A 19,919-nucleotide genomic window follows, 5' to 3' on the forward strand; every position below is an offset into this window, starting at 1 on the left:
GCACCACCAAGTGGCTGCTGTGGGAGGGATTCAGTATAAGGCGAGGTACCTCTTCTCCAGACGCTTCCGTATCCCTCTGGACACAGAGATGGTCTCACAGAGTAGCCAGAGCACAGCACTGGGCCGGGGTGTGTGGGCCTTGCCGCCGGCACTGGGAAACCTCGGCAGTGGGTCAGAATTCGAGCGCTCTGCTCAGAGCACGGCAGGCAAGATGGCTCCTTGCCCTCTGACCGTCCTGCCCTTGTTCCTCTCCAGCTCTGTCGAGAGAACACTGCAGGGGTGAGCCCTCTGCGGGGTGGGCGTGGGCAGGGGGCTGCAGTGTGGCTGGACTGTTTGTGGCCTGCTGTTTACCTCGGGTGCTGCCCTCTGGAGGGGTCCCTTGGTCAAGATTTTTGAGGACAGTCCATACGTTAAAGTGAAAATAGTATGTGTATGTATCCTTTCTTCTAAGTATTTATCCCAAAGAGATGTATGAGTATGTCTCACATTGTGATGGAAAGAAAGAGAAGCCATCCCCATGTCAGTCAGGAGGGATGGTTAAGTGAGTTCTGCATAGTACCACATAGCTGTAGACAAGTGACACTGTAGGCAACAGTGACACAGCGCTCCCAGTCCGGAAGCACAGACAGCCAGGTTGTAAGTGGTTGGTTAATATGAGTCAGAGCACGTGATACAATAATGTGTCTCTTTCTATACTTGATGGCTACTTTGTATCTAGTGACAAGGGCCCCTCTCAGAGACACTTAGAAGGAACACAGCAAGCTCCAGACCATGTGTGTGATGCCATATGTCTGAAAAAGAATGATACATTGTATTTCTTTTTATGTACCTGGGTATTTCTGTAAATGCACAGATTTGAAAATGAACAGATCACTTCTGAGAAGAGGCTTGAGATGAGGAGGTGGTCCAGGCAGATTTCCGGCATTATCTGTATTTGAAATTGACAGTGAAGATGTCATTAAACGCAAAACCTGTGTAGTTAGGAATCAAGAAAAGATTGCCGAGCACACGACAGCGGGGGGCAGGAATCTTTTGCAGGCTTCCCACTGAGTGCTGGACCTGATCTCACAAGCCTGAGATCATGACCTGACCCAGAATCAAGAGTGGGCTGCTTAACTAACTGAGCCCCCCGGGGTCCCCAAGACTACATTTTTTTTTTTTTTTAAGAGAAAACTTGCCCAGAATTATGACAAAAGGATTAAAAAGCAAATAGGAAGTGTGCCAGCCTGTTTGGCTCAGCAAACATGTTCCAGATACTGCCAGGCGGTCTCGCATCTTGCTGCTGGCACTTAGTAGCTTGTGCCTGCATGTGGCTGCATCCTTGGGCATCAGTGGCGAGGACAGAGGCCACCTCTGAGGCTGTGTGAGGGCTAAGTGGGTTGTGCATGTGTCGTGTCTGGCAGACATTTTATTACGGGGACCATTCTGTAAGAGACGAGCCCATTAGGGGTCTGCAGAGTGAGCGCAGATCGTCTTTAGGGGCTGTTGCCTTCTAAGTGATGTCAGGAGCGTAGCCCCAAGTTTATGCTCAGTCGTGGTGTCTGTCGCCCGAGCCAGACTCATGCAGTCCAGGACCAGACATGGTAGGAAGGCCGGCCTGAACACGGGAAACCAAGTCGCACGTGCCCAGGTGGCTCCGCTGAGAAGTGTTCCAGCAGTTGCCAAGGAGCAGCTAGTCAAGTCGGGTCCCTGGGACTCGTGTTTAATGGGGGCAGACCTACCCCTGAGGCATCAGACGGTCGTGGAGATGGACCGTGGTGACGGATGCACAGCAGCGTGAACATCCCTCGTGCTGCCGAGCCATGCGTGTAACGGACTGAAATGGCAAGTTGTTTTTTGGGGTTTTGGGTTTTGTTTTGTTAGTGTTTTTTGGTTTCTTGCTTGTTTCATTTTTGTTTTTGTTTTTGTGGGAAGCAAAGCCAAGTTCATTGAGGGCTAGTACAAAGCTCCCCGAGAGGGAGGAGAGTTGAGAAGGTGGTCCTGACCTGGCAAGTTGTATGCTCCTCTGTTTCCCGCTGGTAGAACAGAGAGAGAGAGACCGAGAAGCAGGAAGGAAGGAAGGTGAGTCACCGGCAAGCCAGAGGGAGCCGGTCCGTGTTAACGAGGGAAGGGGCGTGCTGTCTCACAGAGAGTGGGCGTCCTGGCCTCGAAATGAAGTGGTGCCATCCCTGTTGATGTTTTGCCAGATCGTACAAGGTGACAGCCCCTTCCCTGCCATGAGAGTCAGCCACGGAGGTGTGGGAGGGAGCAGAACGGGGAATAATTGGGGTCTTCTCTCGTCTGTATGGTGGCCAAGGTTCTGGACGACTGGTCCCCCACACAGGGCTCCTTGGTAGCATGTCAGGATGACTCACTCCCGCAGCGGTTGAACAGCTTCCTTCTTTCCCCAAATATTTACTGAGCCCCGGCTGTGCGCCACACTCGGCCAGGAGCTGGCAGTTCGGAGCGCACGGGGTGTGACTCCGGCCACAGAAGAGCCCACTGTTTGGCATGTGGAGTGGCACTGTTGTGCCAGGTATTGGACTCAATATAGGGCAGCAGGCGTTCGTAGAGACCAAAGATTCACGTGGCTTGGGCTTCAACCGAGGGCCGCGAATACTGGATTCCCCGGCCCTTCCCTCGTGGCCCTGCAGCATGAGACTGGGCTTCCTGGGTTTCAGGCATGATCAGCCTTGTCCACGAGCTCCTCCCCTGCCCACCATCTGCCCGAGAGTGCGAACAGATGAGTGAGTGAGTGAGTGAGTGAATGAATAGAGACTCGGTACTGGGGGCAAGCGTGTGCGTGCATTTCTGTGTGTTCATGGATGTCCACGGTGTGCGGGGCCCTGCGGTTCCACGGATAGAAAGGCAGGAACTCTGCACCTGCCTGCAGGTTTGTCTGGGTTTTCAACAAGCATAGCACTAAGGTCCACCAGTAAGGGGTTTTCCTCTTTACAGTCCTTCTCCGTTCTTACCCTTCTGTGGTGCCTGTGGTCTGTGGCCCCGCTTTGGATGTGAATCCTGGAGTGCTCCACCAGATGAATGTCCTCCATCTGTTCCTAGTTTGCTAACTTAAAAAAAAAATAGTGAACGTGTGTTGAATTTTAGTCATGCTTTTCCTACATCTTTGAAGTAATCATAATTAAAAACCTTTTTACATTTTGATTTTTAAAACATAAATTTATTGAGATACATTTATATACAACAAAATGCATCCCTTTTTAATTTTGAGTTAGTGAGCTTTAAAAATCTGTGCCTATGGGGCGCCTGGGTGGCTCAGTGGATTAAAGCTTCTGCCTTCAGCTCAGGTCATGGTCTCAGGGTCCTACACTGGGCTCTCTGCTCAGCGGGGAGCCTGCTTCTCCCCAACCCCCGCCTGCCTCTCTGCCTACTTGCAATCTTTCTCTGTCAAATAAATAAATAAAATCTTTTAAAAAAACAAAAACAAAAACCATGCATACACGTGGAACAGCCACCTTGATCGCGGTGTGGGACGTTCTGACTCCCCAGAACTCCTCCCTGTCCCTTTCAGTGAGTCCCCCACCCCGTGTCTAGAGGCGACCAGTGACGTGCCTTCGAGAGAGTCTCCTACAAACGTAATCTTGCGGTAGTGCCGTTTGGTATCATTCTCTTTCCCAGGCATATTTCTAACCCGCAGCCAGCGTGTTGGCACTAGCAGTGCCCACGATGTCCTGTCGTAACCTTGGGCCCTGATTCGTCTCTCTACCAGTTGACGGACATATGAGTCGGTTCCAGTGTGGGACTGCGACACACGTTTGCATTTGAGCATTGACGTAGTTGTGTGTCTTCCTTTCTCTTCTGTGACTGCTGGGTTACGAGGTGGCGTGGTGAATGGACACTGACCTTTCTGAGAAGCGGCCAGCTTTCCCCCCCGCCGAGTGGCCGGGCTGTTGCTCGGCTCACAGCAGCCCCGGGCGGATCTGTGGAGCAGGCTGGCCTTCACCGAGCCGGTCTGGGCGGTCTGTCAAGGTGGACCCCGCGGGTGCGTGGTGGGCTCTGCGGCTGGTTTTGTGAGTGTTTTCCTCTTGCCCAGTGAGGAGCGTCTTTCCGTGCACTTCCGGGCCATCTCTGTAGCAGCGTCTTCAGTGTGTCTGTTCTTGGCCATGCCCACTGTTTAGGGTTCGCTTGTTTGTGCTACTGAGTCCCGAGAATTTTTAAAAAACACGCCGTGTGTGCGTGTCCTCTATCAGACACCTGAGTGTGTTTCTTGAATATTTACTCCTGGTGTCTTGTCTTGTCTTTTTTGTAACTGTAGTTTTTAAAGAGTGAAAGTTTTAATTTTGATGATGTTTTTGAATTTCTTTTTATTTTCTTTTTTATTTTCTTGCAGTTCATACTGTTTGTATTCTAAGAAATCTCTGTCTGTCCCCAAGGTCATTAGAGATTTTTTTCTCCTGGGTTTTCTTCTGGACGTGTTGCTGCTGTAGATTTTTATGTGACGTGTGTCATACGGTTTGTGTTGGTTACTTTTGTCTCATTAGGTTCGACCTTTAATTCCTGACATCTGCCCGGCATGGACTCATGTCATTTTTCACAAGTCGCTGGACTCATCTTGTTAATACAGTGGACCCTGGACAGCATGGCTTGAACTGCACATGTCCACGTACATGTGGGTTTTTTTTTTTTTCAATAAATGCGGTACTGAAAGTAATCATATTTTCTTTTCCTCATGATTTTCTTTTTTTTTTTTTTAAGATTTTATTTATTTATTTGACAGAGAGAGATCACAAGCAGGCAGAGAGGCAGGCAGAGAGAGAGGAGGAAGCAGGCTCCCTGCTGAGCAGAGAGCCGATGTAGGACCCTGAGATCATGACCTGAGCCGAAGGCAGCGGCTTAACCCACTGAGCCACCCAGGCGCCCCCTCATGATTTTCTTAATGACATTTTCTTCTCTCTGGCTCACTTTATTGTAAGAATACAGCCTACAGTAGAGACAGTGTATGAAATGCGTGCTGACCGGCCTCGATCCGCGGTCGGTCAGTAGCTGCCGTGCGCAGGTACGTTGGGGAGGGCTGCGCTGCCTGTGCGGGTTGTGGGGAGGGTCGGCGCCCCGCCCCTGGTCACCTGCACTTTATTTCTCCATCCGTGTTCATTGGTGACATTCGCCCATGGTCCTCTGTCTTCCGCCCAGGATAAACTTGAGTCAGTCGGACGACTTGCTCTTCAGGTGTGAGTGGAGCTCTCCATACGGCTCTCTGGGACTTGAGTGGACAGGGACTCCTTGACCAAGAAGAGGGGGTCTTCAACGCTTGGAGAGCGGTGGTCTGGAGACCACGTCTCTCTGATGATGGCCCAGAGCAGTATGTGGAGATGCGGAGAGAGACTGCACGGTGGCTACAGGGCTGGGCCAGCAAGGAGACACTATTGTCTCCCATAGGAGTCAGAGGCCTGGTGCGTTCTTGGTGGAACCATCAGAGAAGATGCCCAAAGGCTCTTTTTGCCCCGGGCATCTCTTAGGGGCCTGGTGTTGGGGCAGGGTTGGCCGGATCCCTGGAGACTGAGCTGCCAGGACTAGCACGGTTGAAGGTCGGCTGGGCAAAGCCGGTCTGAATAAGGAAAGCCTTCATAGGCCAGCGGTCCTCATATTCTGGCAAAGGAATGGAATGAATTCTTGCTTCCTGAGCGATGTCCAAAGCCCTGTCCCAGAGAAAGATCTTAGAACTAGGCTGAGATCAGATGTCCCCTGCGGAGGGCAGTTTCTTGGACGTCGTCTTCCTCCCCTCAGCCGGCTGCCGGAGTCACCTCATTCCCACAGCCCACGAGCTGCTGACGGTGACTCAGATGTGGAGCCCATCCCGGGCCGGTATCACGGCCTTTCCTGTCTGTATTTTATGAGGCTTTGTGTGAAAGAAGAGTCACGTATTTGGGGAGTTAAAGCAGAAGGCCTCAAAACCACCCTGAAATGCCTACAGAGGGTGCTGAATGGGGCGCTTTGGGAGGAAGCCTGGGGTGGGGCGTCACTCTCCCCTGAGAAGGAGCCGGCAGGACATTTGAGCTGTCTCTGGCCATTCAGTGTGTTTCTGTGCGTCTTTCTGCTGTGGACGGCGAGGCACAGCGGTCACGGGGGGCCCACAGGTCAGTGCTTCCAGAGCCCCGCAACAGAGGGGTTCCTGTGTGTTTGCGGGACTTCTGCCACTATGAAGCCCAGGGAACGCGCGGCACCGGCATCTGAGTCCCGTCGCAACAAAGACCCTGTTTCGTGCTCATGGCCATGCAGTCATGACCGTCCCCTTAGGTCAGGCTGCCGCTGGGCTTTAAGGCGAGGTTAGGGTGTTTGTTCTGGGGCCCAGGCTGAAAGGGTAGTGGCACCCAGGGTGCATGCTTACAGCCGATCCCAGGAGCACCGAAGGCCAAGCGAGTCACACAGACCTCGGAAACACGGGCGTGGGGCATCTTTGGACTTTACAGTGACAGAGCAAGAGCACGGCCAAGCCAGCCCCCCATGTCGACCAGGGAGGGGTGGGGTCCGCTCTCGTGGGAGGTCCCGGAGAGTGTCCTGCAAGTCACCCGCAGAGCACGTGGTGTCTGGACCCCCAGCTTGGGGAACGGGACCCCCAGAAGTTGAGGGCACGTGTGTCATGTGGCAGGCGTGGTGTGCAGGCGCCCGGCATGGGACGGCGCTCCTGTGTCCCACTGGCCGAGGAAGCGTCCACCCACCGGAGTCCATACAGAAGAGTGTTGAAAGTCATCGTGCTGAAATTGCTCACAGACCGGCGCTAGAGGACTATTGTCCTTGTGTGCGTTTCTCTGATTTTATTGACATTTTGCCTGAATTCTGTCCTGTTTCAGGGAAATAGTGGAACATATGGTCCAGCACTTTAAAACACAGATCTTCGGGGATCGGAAACCAGTGTTTGATGGAAGAAAGAATCTGTACACAGCAATGCCCCTTCCGATCGGGAGGGATAAGGTACGTTTATGGGCATGAGTTTGGGTCGGACGATGTGCAGTGAAGTAAAATTCAAACGTGTTGTCATCTGCTCGGTCACCTGGGAGGAAGGGGTGGCCGGTTGCTGGTGTTTCACGCTGAGACCCGGAGAAACGTCCTTCCCTGTCTTGTGCTCTCCTGGGTCAGGGGCTCGGCCAGGTGCAGAGACAGGAGCCGAGAGCTTTGTGGAGCTACACACCCCCCCGCACACGCAGGCGCGGCGCCCTCAGACCGGAGCCCAGGTCGCATGGCGGGACTGCAGAGACCTGTGGAGAGCACGTTCGCGGGGCCAGGATGTGTGTGATGGCGGCGGTGGGACCCCGTGGCAGCCAGTGTTCTCCTGCCTGATAATCACTGATCATTAATCACCACAGACCCTGCTTGCATGAAAATGTCACCTTTTCTGATTGTTTTTGTTGTCACGGCTTTACTTAAAGAGTCATACGATTTCTGCCTAGAAGTTGTCACTTCTTGGCATGTCTTCCAACAACTGGGCTGGTCTGGGACGGTAACAGGTTGTGTTTATTAATAGAAGAAGAGTAAGGCTCAGGTCAGACACGAGCTTCACGCAGACTCTAGAAACAGCACAGCAGAGAAACAACCTAATGACTTACTGCTCCCAACGAGAGCGGTAAAGACGATTACCTTTGAGAGCGACCTGCCCAGTTAGCGGCTCCAGCCCCCGCGTCCCTGGGAGGGAGTGCAGCTCGGCGCTTAGAGACTCAAGCTGCTGGCCAGCAAGTTGCGGGTTCCCCATGGGCATTACATGGTTTTACTTTTCTGTTCTTTTGTTAATCTTGACGTGACTCAGCTCCTTGTGCACATCTGACTTGCCGGGAGAGTGGGGGGTTTTGGCATCCGGCAGCGCCACTTGGACTTGGCCGTGCTCTGATACCCGTGAAGTACGTAACGGCAGGGGGAGGCTGCGCAGTGATAAGGACTCCTTGCCAGCTGGTCTCAGGGGGACCCCGAGATAAAAGTGGGCACGGCAGGGCTGGCCAACACTGACATTCTGAATTCGAGGGCGTCCTGGGACCCTTTGCCTGTCCGTGGAGTTGGGATTGTGCCTTGTGAAGAAACCTGCTGGTACGTTTGGAATGTATTGATTGTGAAGTTTTTAATTTGCACATTTGTTTTTGTTTAAAGTCGTATAAGAAAAAAAGCAGAAGGAGTTTATTCACAGTTTATCTGTACACATTTATAATTAGACACTAGGCGGGGCATAGGAACATTTCTCCTTCAGAAGGGGTGGGGGAATCCTACAGCGTTCGGATTTAAAACTTGTCGCTGCAGAGGTGGACCAGGCTCTGGGTTGAATCGGGCCTTGCGTTGCCCTGTCCCAGGGGTGGGACCTGGGCTGAGACATCTTAAAACCCTGAGTGCTGTGTCTATGAAAGAGAGATGTTTCCCGGGGTTCCTGTGAGGACTCAGCGAGCCCTGCCGGGAGCAGGATCTCCCCTAGTGATGAGCTGCTTGTGGCCCTGATGCCCGACCAGGGGGAATGGGAGTCTGCATTTCTAAAAAGCAGCCTTGCGTGATGGCCTTATGGCTGGTCCCGGATCGAACTTTGAGCCGTCAGGGTGTCAAGTCACAAGGACGACACACCCAGCAGAGACGGGTGGTGTGGTTGGCCGTCGGAGAGGTCGGGGTGCGTCCTCCACGCTCTCTCCTGTGGGTTCAGCCATCAGCAGGGAGACCCTGCCCCAGGCCACTGCTGCGTATCATTTTTCAGTTTCTGTCCAACCGCTGGGATACCTGGACGTTAATCTCTTCTGTGTGAGAGTGCATACAACGTGGCCCTTTTCCTGCTCCATGAACTCACTCTTGTAGCAAATTGTCTCTTGTTGTTTCTTTTACTCTTTTTTTTTTGTAAAGTGTTTTTCTTTGCGCAGTGAGCACTTCTGTAGTCAGAGATAACCCTTTACTGCGCCTTCGCCTGTGTCTGTGGGCGGCCAGAGGGGGCTGCGGGGGCCCCGTCCAGGTCTGCGCACAAGGCGTGGCCCATAGCCCTTACTCACAGGCGGCGGTGCCTGTAATGCAGCCTTCCCCGGGCTCAGTCGCCCACGCTCCGTAACTCCAGCCCTTTGGGGGGCTGGTGCCACGGCCAGACCAGCTCCTCACAAGTGAGAAGCCGAGACTGAGGAAGTTGTCAGAGTTGATCCACTTTGGGGTTAACTCGCAGGCCCACTTTGCAGTAACAGCGTGATTTGCAAGATCAGAATCTGTGTTGTTTGTTCCCATCACTGGTTCTGGCCTTGGGCCCCTCTCCGGGTCTTCAGCTTCTGGTGGCTCCCGTCGCCCTCTGTTTATTCAGGGAAAGCGGGAGTGTCTGCTTCCTAGAAGGCAGTGACACGCCAGGCCAGGGGCACAGCTCCCTGCAGGGAAGGGAGGACACACGTGGGCAGGACGCATGGCTTGTGCTCCCGCCTGCTCCGCGTTGGGCCCCACATCCGGCCGGGGCGGTGAGCGCAAGCCCGCTCACCTGAGCAGGTGCTGGGGCTTCTGCGCTGGCTCCGAGGCTCAGTAGGGTTGAAGGCGGAGCCCATGGAGGCGGGGAACCATCCGGCAGGTCCCTTCCTTGGGCCGCGTCCAGGTGAAGGGTCAGCCCTTCTGCTCTTTGGAGCTGTTGTGCTTCTTAGGGCTGGGGGTCCCTCCTGTCAAGCCATGGTGCCTGTCCCCGCACCGAGAAACCAGTTGGCCTGGGTCAGAGGTGCTGAGCAGGTGCAGCTAACAGCTGGCAGAGTAGCCCCTTGCTGTCCCTGTGGTCCCCCTGGGGAGGGTAATCGAGTCCCCACACCCCTCAAAGATGAATGAGGAAGGACTGCGATTTTGTCCAAAGTGATTGGGAGGGACAAGTGGCTTTCTGAGGAGACTGGCCACCGGTGGTCACAGAGGGCCTTCCGTATCAGCTCCCTGCACACAGCTCACCCACAGTGGGACCTGCATGGCCCACGGAGTGGCTGTGCAGGCTCCGTGGGAGGTGGCCAGCCAGGGCTCTGCCTGGGCTGCCTCTTTCCCGGAACAGGTGTCAGTGAGCTCACGGGGCCCGGCCTCACGACAGCCGCGCTGTGGACGAGAGCACGCTTGTTTCCTCCATCCAGTTTTTCTCTGTTGCTTCCTGTGGGGCGTGGGGCCAGCAGGGACTCTCCCCACGGCATCTCGGACTCTGTTGGCCCAGCGACTTGGAGAGTGTGGCTTTGGTCTATCTGGAGAGGTTGAGTTTCACAGCAGGCTCCCCCTCCTCCAGGCCAGGGTGCAGCCGGGGAGCCCGATGGAGCCACCTGCCCCAGTCAGGCCCTGGAAGGTCCCAGAGCCAGGAGCCCCTGCGTCCCCCACCTCCAGCCAGTGGCCTTGGGCTGCTGTGTCGTTGGGTCCGAAAACTGCGGCTTGTTCAGAAATCGAAGTATCCTGGTGTGTGGACGGACTCTGCCCGCTGGCAGCCCAGACCGACAGAGGATGTCCTCTGGTGTATCACAGCTGGAGGCCAATGCTGCCCTGTCCTGTGAAGCCATCTCTGTCCCGAAGCTGTCACATAGGCCTGCTGGCCAGCCTCTTGAGGCACCGAGCCCAGCAGAGACTTGCGGGGCCTGGACCTCATTCTACCTCATGTGGGGCCAAGAGGAGGCCAGGCTGGAACCCACTGAAACATGGTAGAAGTGTCTTTTGCTGAAGGAACATACGGCTGCCTGCCCCGCCCCCGTTGGCTCATGGAGGCGTCTCCCCAGCTTTATGGAGGTGTAATCGGCAGATGAAACTGCTTGTATTTAAAGTCTGGGATGATGTGATATGTCTGTACGTTGTGGAATGATCACCACAATTAAGTTATAATTAACATGTTCATCACCTCATGTAATTACTGCTTTTTAACTTTTTTTCACATTTTCTTAATTGACGTGGCAAAATGGTATGGCGGTGCCTTTCTTGCAAAGAAAAGTTGGGTTTGTTTATCTGAAGGCCTCATTACTTCCTAAATACCTCGTTTGTGCTTGAGGCCAGACTCTCCTCTCCTTAAGGACAGGCTCTCCCGCCGCCTGAGCCCCGGCGTGGCTCTTCCCGTAGTGGCTGCCGGTCGCAGTCCTGCAGGACCGGAGCGGCGGGGCGCTGGGCAGGCTCAGACTGCCATTTGCGGCTGCAGTGTGGTGGACACGCCTGTGACCGGGTTTCAGGTGTACGACAAAGCACTGAGACAGCTGCGTGCGTTACGAAATGCTCCCCATGACGATCGTGGTTGCCGCACGGCGTCCTGAACGGGACTGACCGCACTCCCGGGGCTGTGCCGGGCACCCCTGGGACGGACTTCACTGCCCGGACGCGTGCACCCCTCCTCCCCTCGTTCGTTTAGCCCGGCCCCCCACCCCTCCCCTCTCAGGACCACTGGTTTGTTCTCGGGATTTACAAAAGTCTTCCTGTTTTTCTGTTCGTTTTGTTTTTTAAATTCTAGATATAAATAAAATCATGTGGTGTTTGTCTGTTTCACTTGGCATGATGTGCTCTGGGGCCTGCCCGCGGTGTCAGACGGCAAGCCGCCCTGCTCCGTGACGACCGAGCACTGTCCGTCACACGCAGCCCGCGTCCTGCGACCCCGTCGGCCGGTGCCCGTGCTGCCCTCCCATGTGGCTGTTGGAGAGAACGCTGTGGCCCGTGCAGGGACACGCGTGTTTCTTCCGGTTCATGTTTCCGTTTTCCCGGGCGCGTCTCCCGTAGTGGCGTTGCCGGGTCGCATCACGTGGGAACTCCTGCCGTCCACTCTTTGAGGACCCTCCGTGCTGTGTCCCGCGGCGGCTGCGTTCCTGCCAGCGGTGCCCAGCATGGCCCGTTTCTCCGCATCCTCACCAACACTTCCTATTTGTACCATTTGGATTCCGGCCATTGGGACAGGCATGAGGTGACAGCTCATCGGGGTCCTAGTCTTCGGTTTTAGCAGCCGTGTGTGCAGCCATAACCTCTATCATTTCCTTCTGGAAGGGGCCCTTCTGTGGCTTGGAGCAGCCACTCGCTGCTCTGTCCTGAGGTCCCTGGGCCCGCAGGCGTCTCTTCTCTCTCTCAGCTGTCCCCGCGCTGGGCTGTGGGCCACGGCTGGGGAGTGGCTGCAGGCGTGGCGGCACTCCTAGCGCTGCTAGGCAGGTGTCCTCCGGGACACGTGCATGCAGGTGACTTCAGTGCACGGGATCGGCTTGCGACTCTCGGATCTAGTGACTCTGACTGTTGTGAGTGCGTGAGGGGAGGTGCTCCTCGGGAGTGGGGAGTGGCCTGCAGCCTGTTGTCGGGGGGAGGCTGGGGAGGAGCCTGGTCCGGCCCCCACGCTTCCCCTGGATGGGGCTCCTAGGCCAGAGTTTGGAGTTTGCCTGGCACCCGCAGGGGTAGGGCATTGCCTGCGGGCTGTAGGGTGGACCCTCTTCCTTCTGGGACTTGCAGGCTTGGGGGGCCCGGGGAGGTGCATCTGTGTCGTGCTTCCCCTTGAGGTGACAGGCCCCGGTAGCATGGGGAGCGGGTTGGACCTTCAGTTTGAGCCTCTGTATTTTTATGTATAAGAAGTGGTGAATCACGTCTCCTCTACTGGGATCTTTGGATGTTTAAGGATAAAGTAGATAGAATCCGTGACCTGTCAAATTAGACGTGCCATAAATACTAGTTTCAGGATTCAGAATGTTTGATCCCTAGGTGGGGTCTGTGTTGGCCGTATGTTGGGGACATACTCCGATGACCGGCCAGTGAGCTGCGGGAGCGTGAGTGATGGGGCAGAGGTGGGTCCGGGCGCTCGAGGAGCCAGGCAGGGGTGGGGTGAGGGGTGGGGTGAGGGGGAGCGAGGGGCGCTTCACAGCCGGGTGGAGGCTGTCTGCTTCAGAGAGTGGGTCATTGGGGCAGGCTCCCGACCTCTGTCAGGACGCCAGTCGCTGGCCACACGTGACCGTGTCAGTGTGGATTCAGGAAAAGTTAACAAGCTGGAAACTCAGTCCCTCGGCCACACTGTCCACGTTTCAAGTGCTCAGTGGCCGCATCGGGGCAGTGGCTGGCGTCCTGGGAGGCACCAGAAGAGACTGTTTCCGCTACCACAGCAGAGTCTTCGGACAGAGCTGGGGGAGACCGTTGAGCACTGTTGTGGCAAGCGTTCTGAGGCTTGGCAGAGCGTTTTAATTTCTTCTCAGGGGATTCTGATGGGTCTCGTAGTTGAAGCTTTTTTTCTCTGCGTGTTTTGTTCCTGGAGGTGCCGGTGCCCTTGGGATCAGCTGGTCTCGTAGAACAGCACCCGGGAACGTCGGGAAAGAGCCTGGCACGGGTCCCCGCCACCCGCATTCCCTGTTCAGAGACCGATGTTCCCACATTTCGCTGTGACCCTGTTTGGTTAGAGGAAAGCGGAGGCTTCGCCGTCGGCGGGCACAGACCCATCTGGAGGCGCGGGTGTTAGCGCTGGGCCGTTGGCTTTACCACACCTCTGTTCCGAGAAGGCATTTGGTTCCTGATCTCTTCACTGCGAACTGAGCTAGTGGACTCTTAAGGGACCCAGGAAATGGGAACCCCCAGACCCACTGCAGCACCTTCAGTTCCACCAGGAAGCAACTCTCCGACCCCCGCCCGGTCTGGGGTGCCCCACACTGGTGGTGCCGCCTCAGGGCATGCCTCTTGCTGCCTCGCTCTGGGCTGCCTCTGTGTGCGGGGCCAGGCTGTGGTCCCCGGCCCCGCATCAGTCACAGCGCCTGTGTGAGCCTGGTGGGGTAGAGGACGGGCTGAATTCCGCAGCCCAGCCATGTTCCAGAAGCTGCGTGAGTAACATGTGCTCTGCCCGTCCCGGCAGGTGGAGCTGGAGGTCACGCTGCCCGGAGAAGGGAAGGACCGCATCTTCAAGGTGTCCATCAAGTGGGTGTCCTGCGTGAGCCTACAGGCGTTACACGATGCACTTTCGGGGCGGCTGCCCAGCGTCCCCTTTGAGACGATCCAGGCCCTGGATGTGGTCATGAGGCATTTGCCGTCCATGAGGTGAGGACCAAGGAAGCAGAGCGTCTGCCTCCGGCCCGGAGCGTGACCTGGAGGGGGCGAGGTCCTGTGCAGGGATGACTGGGATTTGGGAGTCGGGGTGGTGGTAGTTCCGGGTTTCTGTGATGAAGATCATTGCGCTACTAACATGAAACACTTTTAATATAAAAATCACCAGGGGCCCTTCGCCAGCTCAGTCAGTAGAGCATGTGACTCCTGATCTCAGGGATGTGAGTTTGAGCCCCACGTTGGGCAGAGATTACTTTGAGGGGAAAAAAAAGAAATCACCAGAATGCTCAACCCGGTACAAAAAATTGGCCTGCCTGCCCGTCCTGTGCTCACTTGTGCTCCTTCCCTTGCCGATACCGTGAGCGCGGTGTGTCTGTGGCGCCCATGCGTAGGACTGGGACTAGTAGGCTGATCCCAGTGCCCACCTGGCAGTGTGCCCACCGCGCGGAGGCAGGGACCGTGGGCGACACAGTGCTTCGGACTGCTGGCTTATTCCACGGGGCGGCTCTTCTCCCACAGACGGCTGCACTTGGACTTCCCGGGACAGAGGGTGCATGGACGCTTGGAGGGCTCGTGCTCAACCCCATGGCAGGGCTGCACTAGTCCCCGTGTCACAGCCTCAAGGGAGCCAGGCCACTTGGCCACGCGCAGACCTTGGGGTTCTGACCTGGGACCACCTGCTCTTTCCTTGTGTGGGGCACCTGCCAGGGCTTTGGGAACCGTTTGAATGAACCAATGACCAGAGACATGAGTCCATGCTGACCTCAGAGCGACAAGGCTCGAAGATTTGAGGGGGGGGGAGCTCCCTTTGTTCTTTTGTAGTGAGAGAAGGTGCTCTGGGATGCCTTGTTGGATTTTAAAGGGACCCCGGGGTTCTCAGTCTCCAGACTTGGGTGGGGGTGACCAGATAGCTGGCGGGTGTCCCTCGTGCAGGGACCTTCCCCCGGCCTCCAGGATATAATCTCTTTCTGCTCGGAGCATCTGTCGGCAGGAAGGCAGGTGGGTGAGGATAAAATAAATCTGGAAAAGGCAGTTCACAGTGTTGAACGCGATCTTCAAACAAGTGGCAGAAATCATTGTGATTTTTGTTTTCTGAGTTTTGAATTAATTACCGTGTTACTTTTAGAATCAGGAGGAACGTCTCCGTTCATTTTGGAGAAATAACAGAAAAAGTGGCAGGAATAACGTGTAAGGAAGAGAAAGGACCGTCTCCACAGTCTGGTGGATAGTGCAGCCCGGGGTGGATAACACGACCCCCAAAGACGCATCTTCCTTTTGGATCCTCTGTAAGGCACGTCCCGGGATCCAGGCATCACCGGCGCTGCCGCAGTAAGGCGTCTGCCTCACGCACTGGGCCTCCTGCTCTCTGTGCCCTGGGGGCAGCGGGGACCTGAAGGCCTGCAGGTCTTCCCACATGTCCACCTCGCCGTCCCGCCTGGGAGGCTGCACCCCTCACCCCCACCCCCACACACACACACATTGAGCCCCTGCCCTGCAGAGAGGCCGCGTGGAGCGGCCACTAGATGCTGGGTGCCATGTCCCGACACAGTCCTAGACAGGGCAGCCGGGCTCCCTGGGCCCGGGGCTGCTTCGGTCCGGCCGCCTCGGGTGGACGCTCCTTCCAGCTGTCCCTGCAGTGCACTGCCCGAGAAAGACGTGAGGTGCTGTGTGCAGAGAAGCCCTAGTCGATGAGCAGGGGAGGCTCAGAAGCACGAGCCAGAGCCAGGGACACACCGTGCGCCCCAGGGCCTGCGCAGCCAGAGCCCGTGCCTGGGGTCCGATGCCACGGGGGGAGAAGCAGGAGACCCACTCGAGGGAGGAAGCCGCCGAGGCCCTGGGTCTCCGAGGCCGTGCCTCCAGCAGTGTTCCTCAGGGTCCGCCACGGACACCTGCCACACGCCGCTCGGGGACCTGGTTCGGTTCGGAGGAAACTGGCAGAACCGTGGGTACCTGTGCGCGGGCCTGCTGGCTGTCACGATGAGCGGACTTGGTGTCCGCCTGTCCTGTCTGACCCCACGAGGGCTCTTGTTTCAGGTACACCCCTGTGGGCCGCTCCTTCTTCACGGCGTCCGAGGGCTGCTCCAACCCCCTTGGCGGGGGCCGGGAAGTGTGGTTTGGCTTCCATCAGTCCGTCCGACCTTCTCTTTGGAAAATGATGTTAAATATTGATGGTAAGCAAAGCCCCTGTCTCTGTCGTCAGGGGACGGGGTTGGAGCGTTGCCGAGGGGCTGAGATCCGGGGAAACGCCTGTGTGGCCATTCCCAAACGTGGCCTCCGTCCAAGCCGCAGATGCCGTGTCACAGCGGCCTTCCTCTCCTGCTTGTGAGACGTGAGCCTCAGAGCTACCTGCAGGGCCCCCTCCAGAGACTGGCGCTCTGGATGCTGAGACGGGCCGGCGTGCCTGACTCGTTCCCAGATCCTGCTGCCCATGTCCAGCAGGCAGGGCTTCCCCGCGCCAGGCCTGCCCTCTGCCTCACCTTCTCATGTTGCTGCCTGGTTGGCAGGAGCACTGGGTAGCTGGCTGGGGGCCAGCCTGCTCTGGTGCCTCCCGGCTGGTCTCCTCCGGGCTCGGGATGCGCTGCCCTCTCGGGAGTCTCGGAGTTGCATCACGTCAGGAAGGGGAAACCTCAGAGGGTCCCCGGTTATGGCTCTTGGGGTCTGGCGGAGTTTCATCTTAAGGCTTCTGAGTCTCAGAGGGCAGCTTTATCTTTGGGTCCCGAGCGGAAGGAGTATGGGGCGGCCCCTGCTCGTGCTGTCCCAACCACAGGACCCGGAGGTGCACCCCGGAGATGGCGGGGAGCAGAGGCCAGGCGGCCGGCCTGCTGGGGACACACCTCACCTCACCCCTTGCTTTTCTTTTGTTCCCAACGACAGTCTCAGCAACTGCGTTTTATAAGGCACAGCCGGTAATCGAGTTTGTTTGTGAAGTTTTGGATTTTAAAAGTATTGAAGAACAACAGAAACCTCTGACAGATTCCCAAAGGGTCAAGTTTACCAAAGAAATCAAAGGTGGGTCCCTGTCTCGCACGTGTGGCCCCGACTCTCCCCCCTTGCTGCCCTTCCTGAGCTCCTGCTGGGGAGGAGGTGGCGAGCACAGTCAGCCGTCCGATGAATTCCCACAGAGACGAGCCAAGCCATGTCACAGCTCGGCAACAGTGATGTTCTGAGTATAATGGCTCTCCACGGAGGCGAGTCGGTGACTGGTGGCCTGCACGTCCCTGGACTCCCGGACCAGAGAGCCCGTAGCGCACGCTTCTGTGCCTTGTTGTTCTCCGGCCTCACATCCCCGGCAGCATCTGTCCCCACCCGCCAGCTCACCCCTCAGGGAGACACGGCCCGGGTGTGGTGGCCGAGCTCAGGCCCCTCTGGCTGGCTGGCACCTGTCACCCACTCTCCTCCACACCTGTCCTCAGAGGGCTTTCAAAAGGCTGTCAGAAGTACCCGTTGCTAAAAATAATCCTGGAGAAAGCACAAAGTCTCTCTGAGCCAACGTAGTGACTTTTATCTTTAAGAATAGTGGCGAGCCGCTGGCCTTGGCATTTCTGGGGCAGAAGGTGGCCCTGGGGGTGCGATGGGCCCCCGCGCAGGGGTCCTCCCCTTGGGGCCAGTGTAGCCAAGCAGCTGCCCCAGAGCCCCCTCCCCTCCTTGGGTCTGTGGGCGTGGCTCCCAGGACAGCTGGTGCTTGGAGGGGGTGGTGCTCTGGGCTGGGGTGGGTCTTGACCCTGAGGCCCCACTGCTCTGTGTCCCCAGGTCTAAAGGTGGAGATAACGCACTGTGGGCAGATGAAGAGGAAGTACCGTGTCTGCAACGTGACCCGCCGGCCCGCCAGCCACCAAACGTAAACGGCCTTCCCTTCCCCGCAGATCAGCTCTCATGGTCGCCCCGGTGTGCACACTCCAGAGCAAGGGCCCTTCTGGAAAGGCTCATTTCATTCTAGTTCAGAATTTTGGAACTGCATGTTCGGCCCAGTGGAGCTGGGTGGCACCTGAGGAAACCCAAGTCACGCAGTTGCTCTGCACGGGGCGGGACGGGGTGGCGGCTCCCTGTGGATTTTCCCTCCAGAGCTCTGCAGGCGAGAGAGGGTCATTTGGTTTGTTTTCTAATCCTCGGTGCTGGGCAGGAGCAGGGATCGGTGGGTGCCCCCCGCCCCGGCCTGGCCAGTGCTGGGCCGTCTGTCTCGTGCCGTGAGCTCCGGTCGGAAGTTGGCTGGGACGTGCGCAGGCCATTCGGGGGCCTCGTCTGTCCTCGGTACCTCACCCGTACTGGAGAGCTCTGTGATCTGTGATTATCACGTGCTGTAGGTGTGGAAGTATTTTTTATTTCCCAACTCCAGAGATAATATGAAAGTTTAAGAACTTCACGTCTAAAGGGCGTGATTGGTCTTGACCCCTGGAAGGTGCTCGGGACGTGCGCCCGCCCCCCAAACCCTCATCCCCCTTCTTCGGCCCTCGGCAAGCAGACTGGGGGAGCCACCTCCCGCGGGGTCCGCTGCCTGAGCCCCTTCCTGGCTTCCCTAGGTTCCCGCTGCAGCAGGAGAGCGGGCAGACGGTGGAGTGCACGGTGGCTCAGTACTTCAAGGACAGGCACAAGCTGGTCCTGCGTTACCCGCACCTTCCATGTTTACAAGTCGGACAGGAGCAGAAACACACCTACCTTCCCCTCGAGGCAAGTCCCATCTGTCCACCTGCCCTGGGGCTGGCCTCCAGCCAGGGACGCCCCTTGCGCCTGCCTCCCCGTGAATGACACGGTGAGGACATTCCCGCGGGGTTCCTGGGCCGATAGAGGACGCGCCCATTGTGCCCAGCAGGCCCCTTGCTCAGGCTGGAATGTTTTCAGAAAAGCTGCTGTTTTCTTCACTTGGAAAAGTCCTGGCCCGGGGGAAGACTAAATGCTGAAACTGACCCAAATTTTAACTCTTTCTGTTAGTGTCTTAAGTTCTCTGGACTCGTCCAGTTACCCCGGTGTCCAGTCGGTCTTCCTGGGCCCCGGTGCAGAAGCCCAGCTTCCTCCCCATCAGCGCGTAGCTTCCTGCTCTCACGTCACGAGGTTCCCAGCGCACGGTGGGGCGGCCAGGCTCCCCCAGGAGGCTCCCTGCTGCTGACCGCAGGCCCCCGCGCAGCCCCTGGTCCTGGAGGATTGCCGGGTCAGCCGCTGCGGGGTCTGCGTGGCGCCATGTGTGGCTAAGAGATGGACGTGTTCCAGGCTGAGCCAGGGTGCCACGCTCAGCCGCAGACCCCAGCCCGTCCCCAGCACCGGGCCAGCGCCGTGTCTGTCCCTTCTTCGTAGGTCTGTAACATAGTGGCGGGACAGAGATGTATCAAAAAACTGACCGACAATCAGACCTCAACCATGATCAGAGCGACTGCCCGGTCAGCACCGGATCGTCAGGAAGAGATCAGCAAGCTGGTGAGAGTCGGGCTACTGCGGCCGGCCTGGGGGTGGGGACACCATGGGGACTGTGCTATGTGGTGCGGGGGAGGGGAGCCCCTGATGTTTGGGATGGAGACCGCTTACTTCCTTTTTCCTTTTCAAGATGCGAAGTGCAAGTTTTAATACAGATCCGTATGTTCGTGAGTTTGGAATCATGGTCAAGGACGAGATGACAGACGTGACCGGACGGGTCCTCCAGCCGCCCTCGATCCTCTACGGGGGCAGGGTACGTGGAGGGCGGGGCTGGGACACGTGTGTGGGTGCGCGCTGGGTCTGCCGGTGGGGGTGGAGCAGCAGCTTTGGACCCCCATGGGGCAGCGCTGTTGCCAGAGGTGTAGACCGGGCCGGGGTCAGGAGTCCTTGCCGCACTCGTCCAAGCCGGCACTTGTTATGGGGCCTCAGGAAGACTGAGCTGCTCTGCCCTTTCTGAAGATTTTCAGAATTACCCTTTGTCTTTTCAAAAGGTGACTTTTATTATCCCATTAAAATCTGGAAAGCATTGTTCTTGGACACTCTGCACTGACGAATTATTTTCTAGAAGCTTCTACTTTTTCTTGGGTGGGTTTTTTTATTTGTTTTGT

General features: G+C 56.9%; 1 protein-coding gene across 3 annotated transcripts in view; it reads left to right on the forward strand.

Moving 5' to 3' along the window:
• AGO2 (argonaute RISC catalytic component 2) overlaps window positions 1-19,919 on the forward strand; it is a 93,865-nt gene that overhangs the window by 55,844 nt on the left and 18,102 nt on the right. For all 3 annotated transcript variants that reach the window (XM_059165545.1, XM_059165544.1, XM_059165546.1), the window contains exons 3-10: window positions 6,789-6,909; window positions 13,721-13,902; window positions 15,943-16,079; window positions 16,783-16,917; window positions 17,659-17,746; window positions 18,426-18,573; window positions 19,195-19,314; window positions 19,442-19,564. In XM_059165545.1, coding sequence (XP_059021528.1) covers window positions 6,789-6,909; window positions 13,721-13,902; window positions 15,943-16,079; window positions 16,783-16,917; window positions 17,659-17,746; window positions 18,426-18,573; window positions 19,195-19,314; window positions 19,442-19,564 — 1,054 coding nt within the window. The remainder of the gene's footprint in view (window positions 1-6,788; window positions 6,910-13,720; window positions 13,903-15,942; window positions 16,080-16,782; window positions 16,918-17,658; window positions 17,747-18,425; window positions 18,574-19,194; window positions 19,315-19,441; window positions 19,565-19,919) is intronic.

Source organism: Mustela lutreola, chromosome 3 (assembly GCF_030435805.1).
Source record: "Mustela lutreola isolate mMusLut2 chromosome 3, mMusLut2.pri, whole genome shotgun sequence".
Taxonomy (NCBI): domain Eukaryota; kingdom Metazoa; phylum Chordata; class Mammalia; order Carnivora; family Mustelidae; genus Mustela; species Mustela lutreola.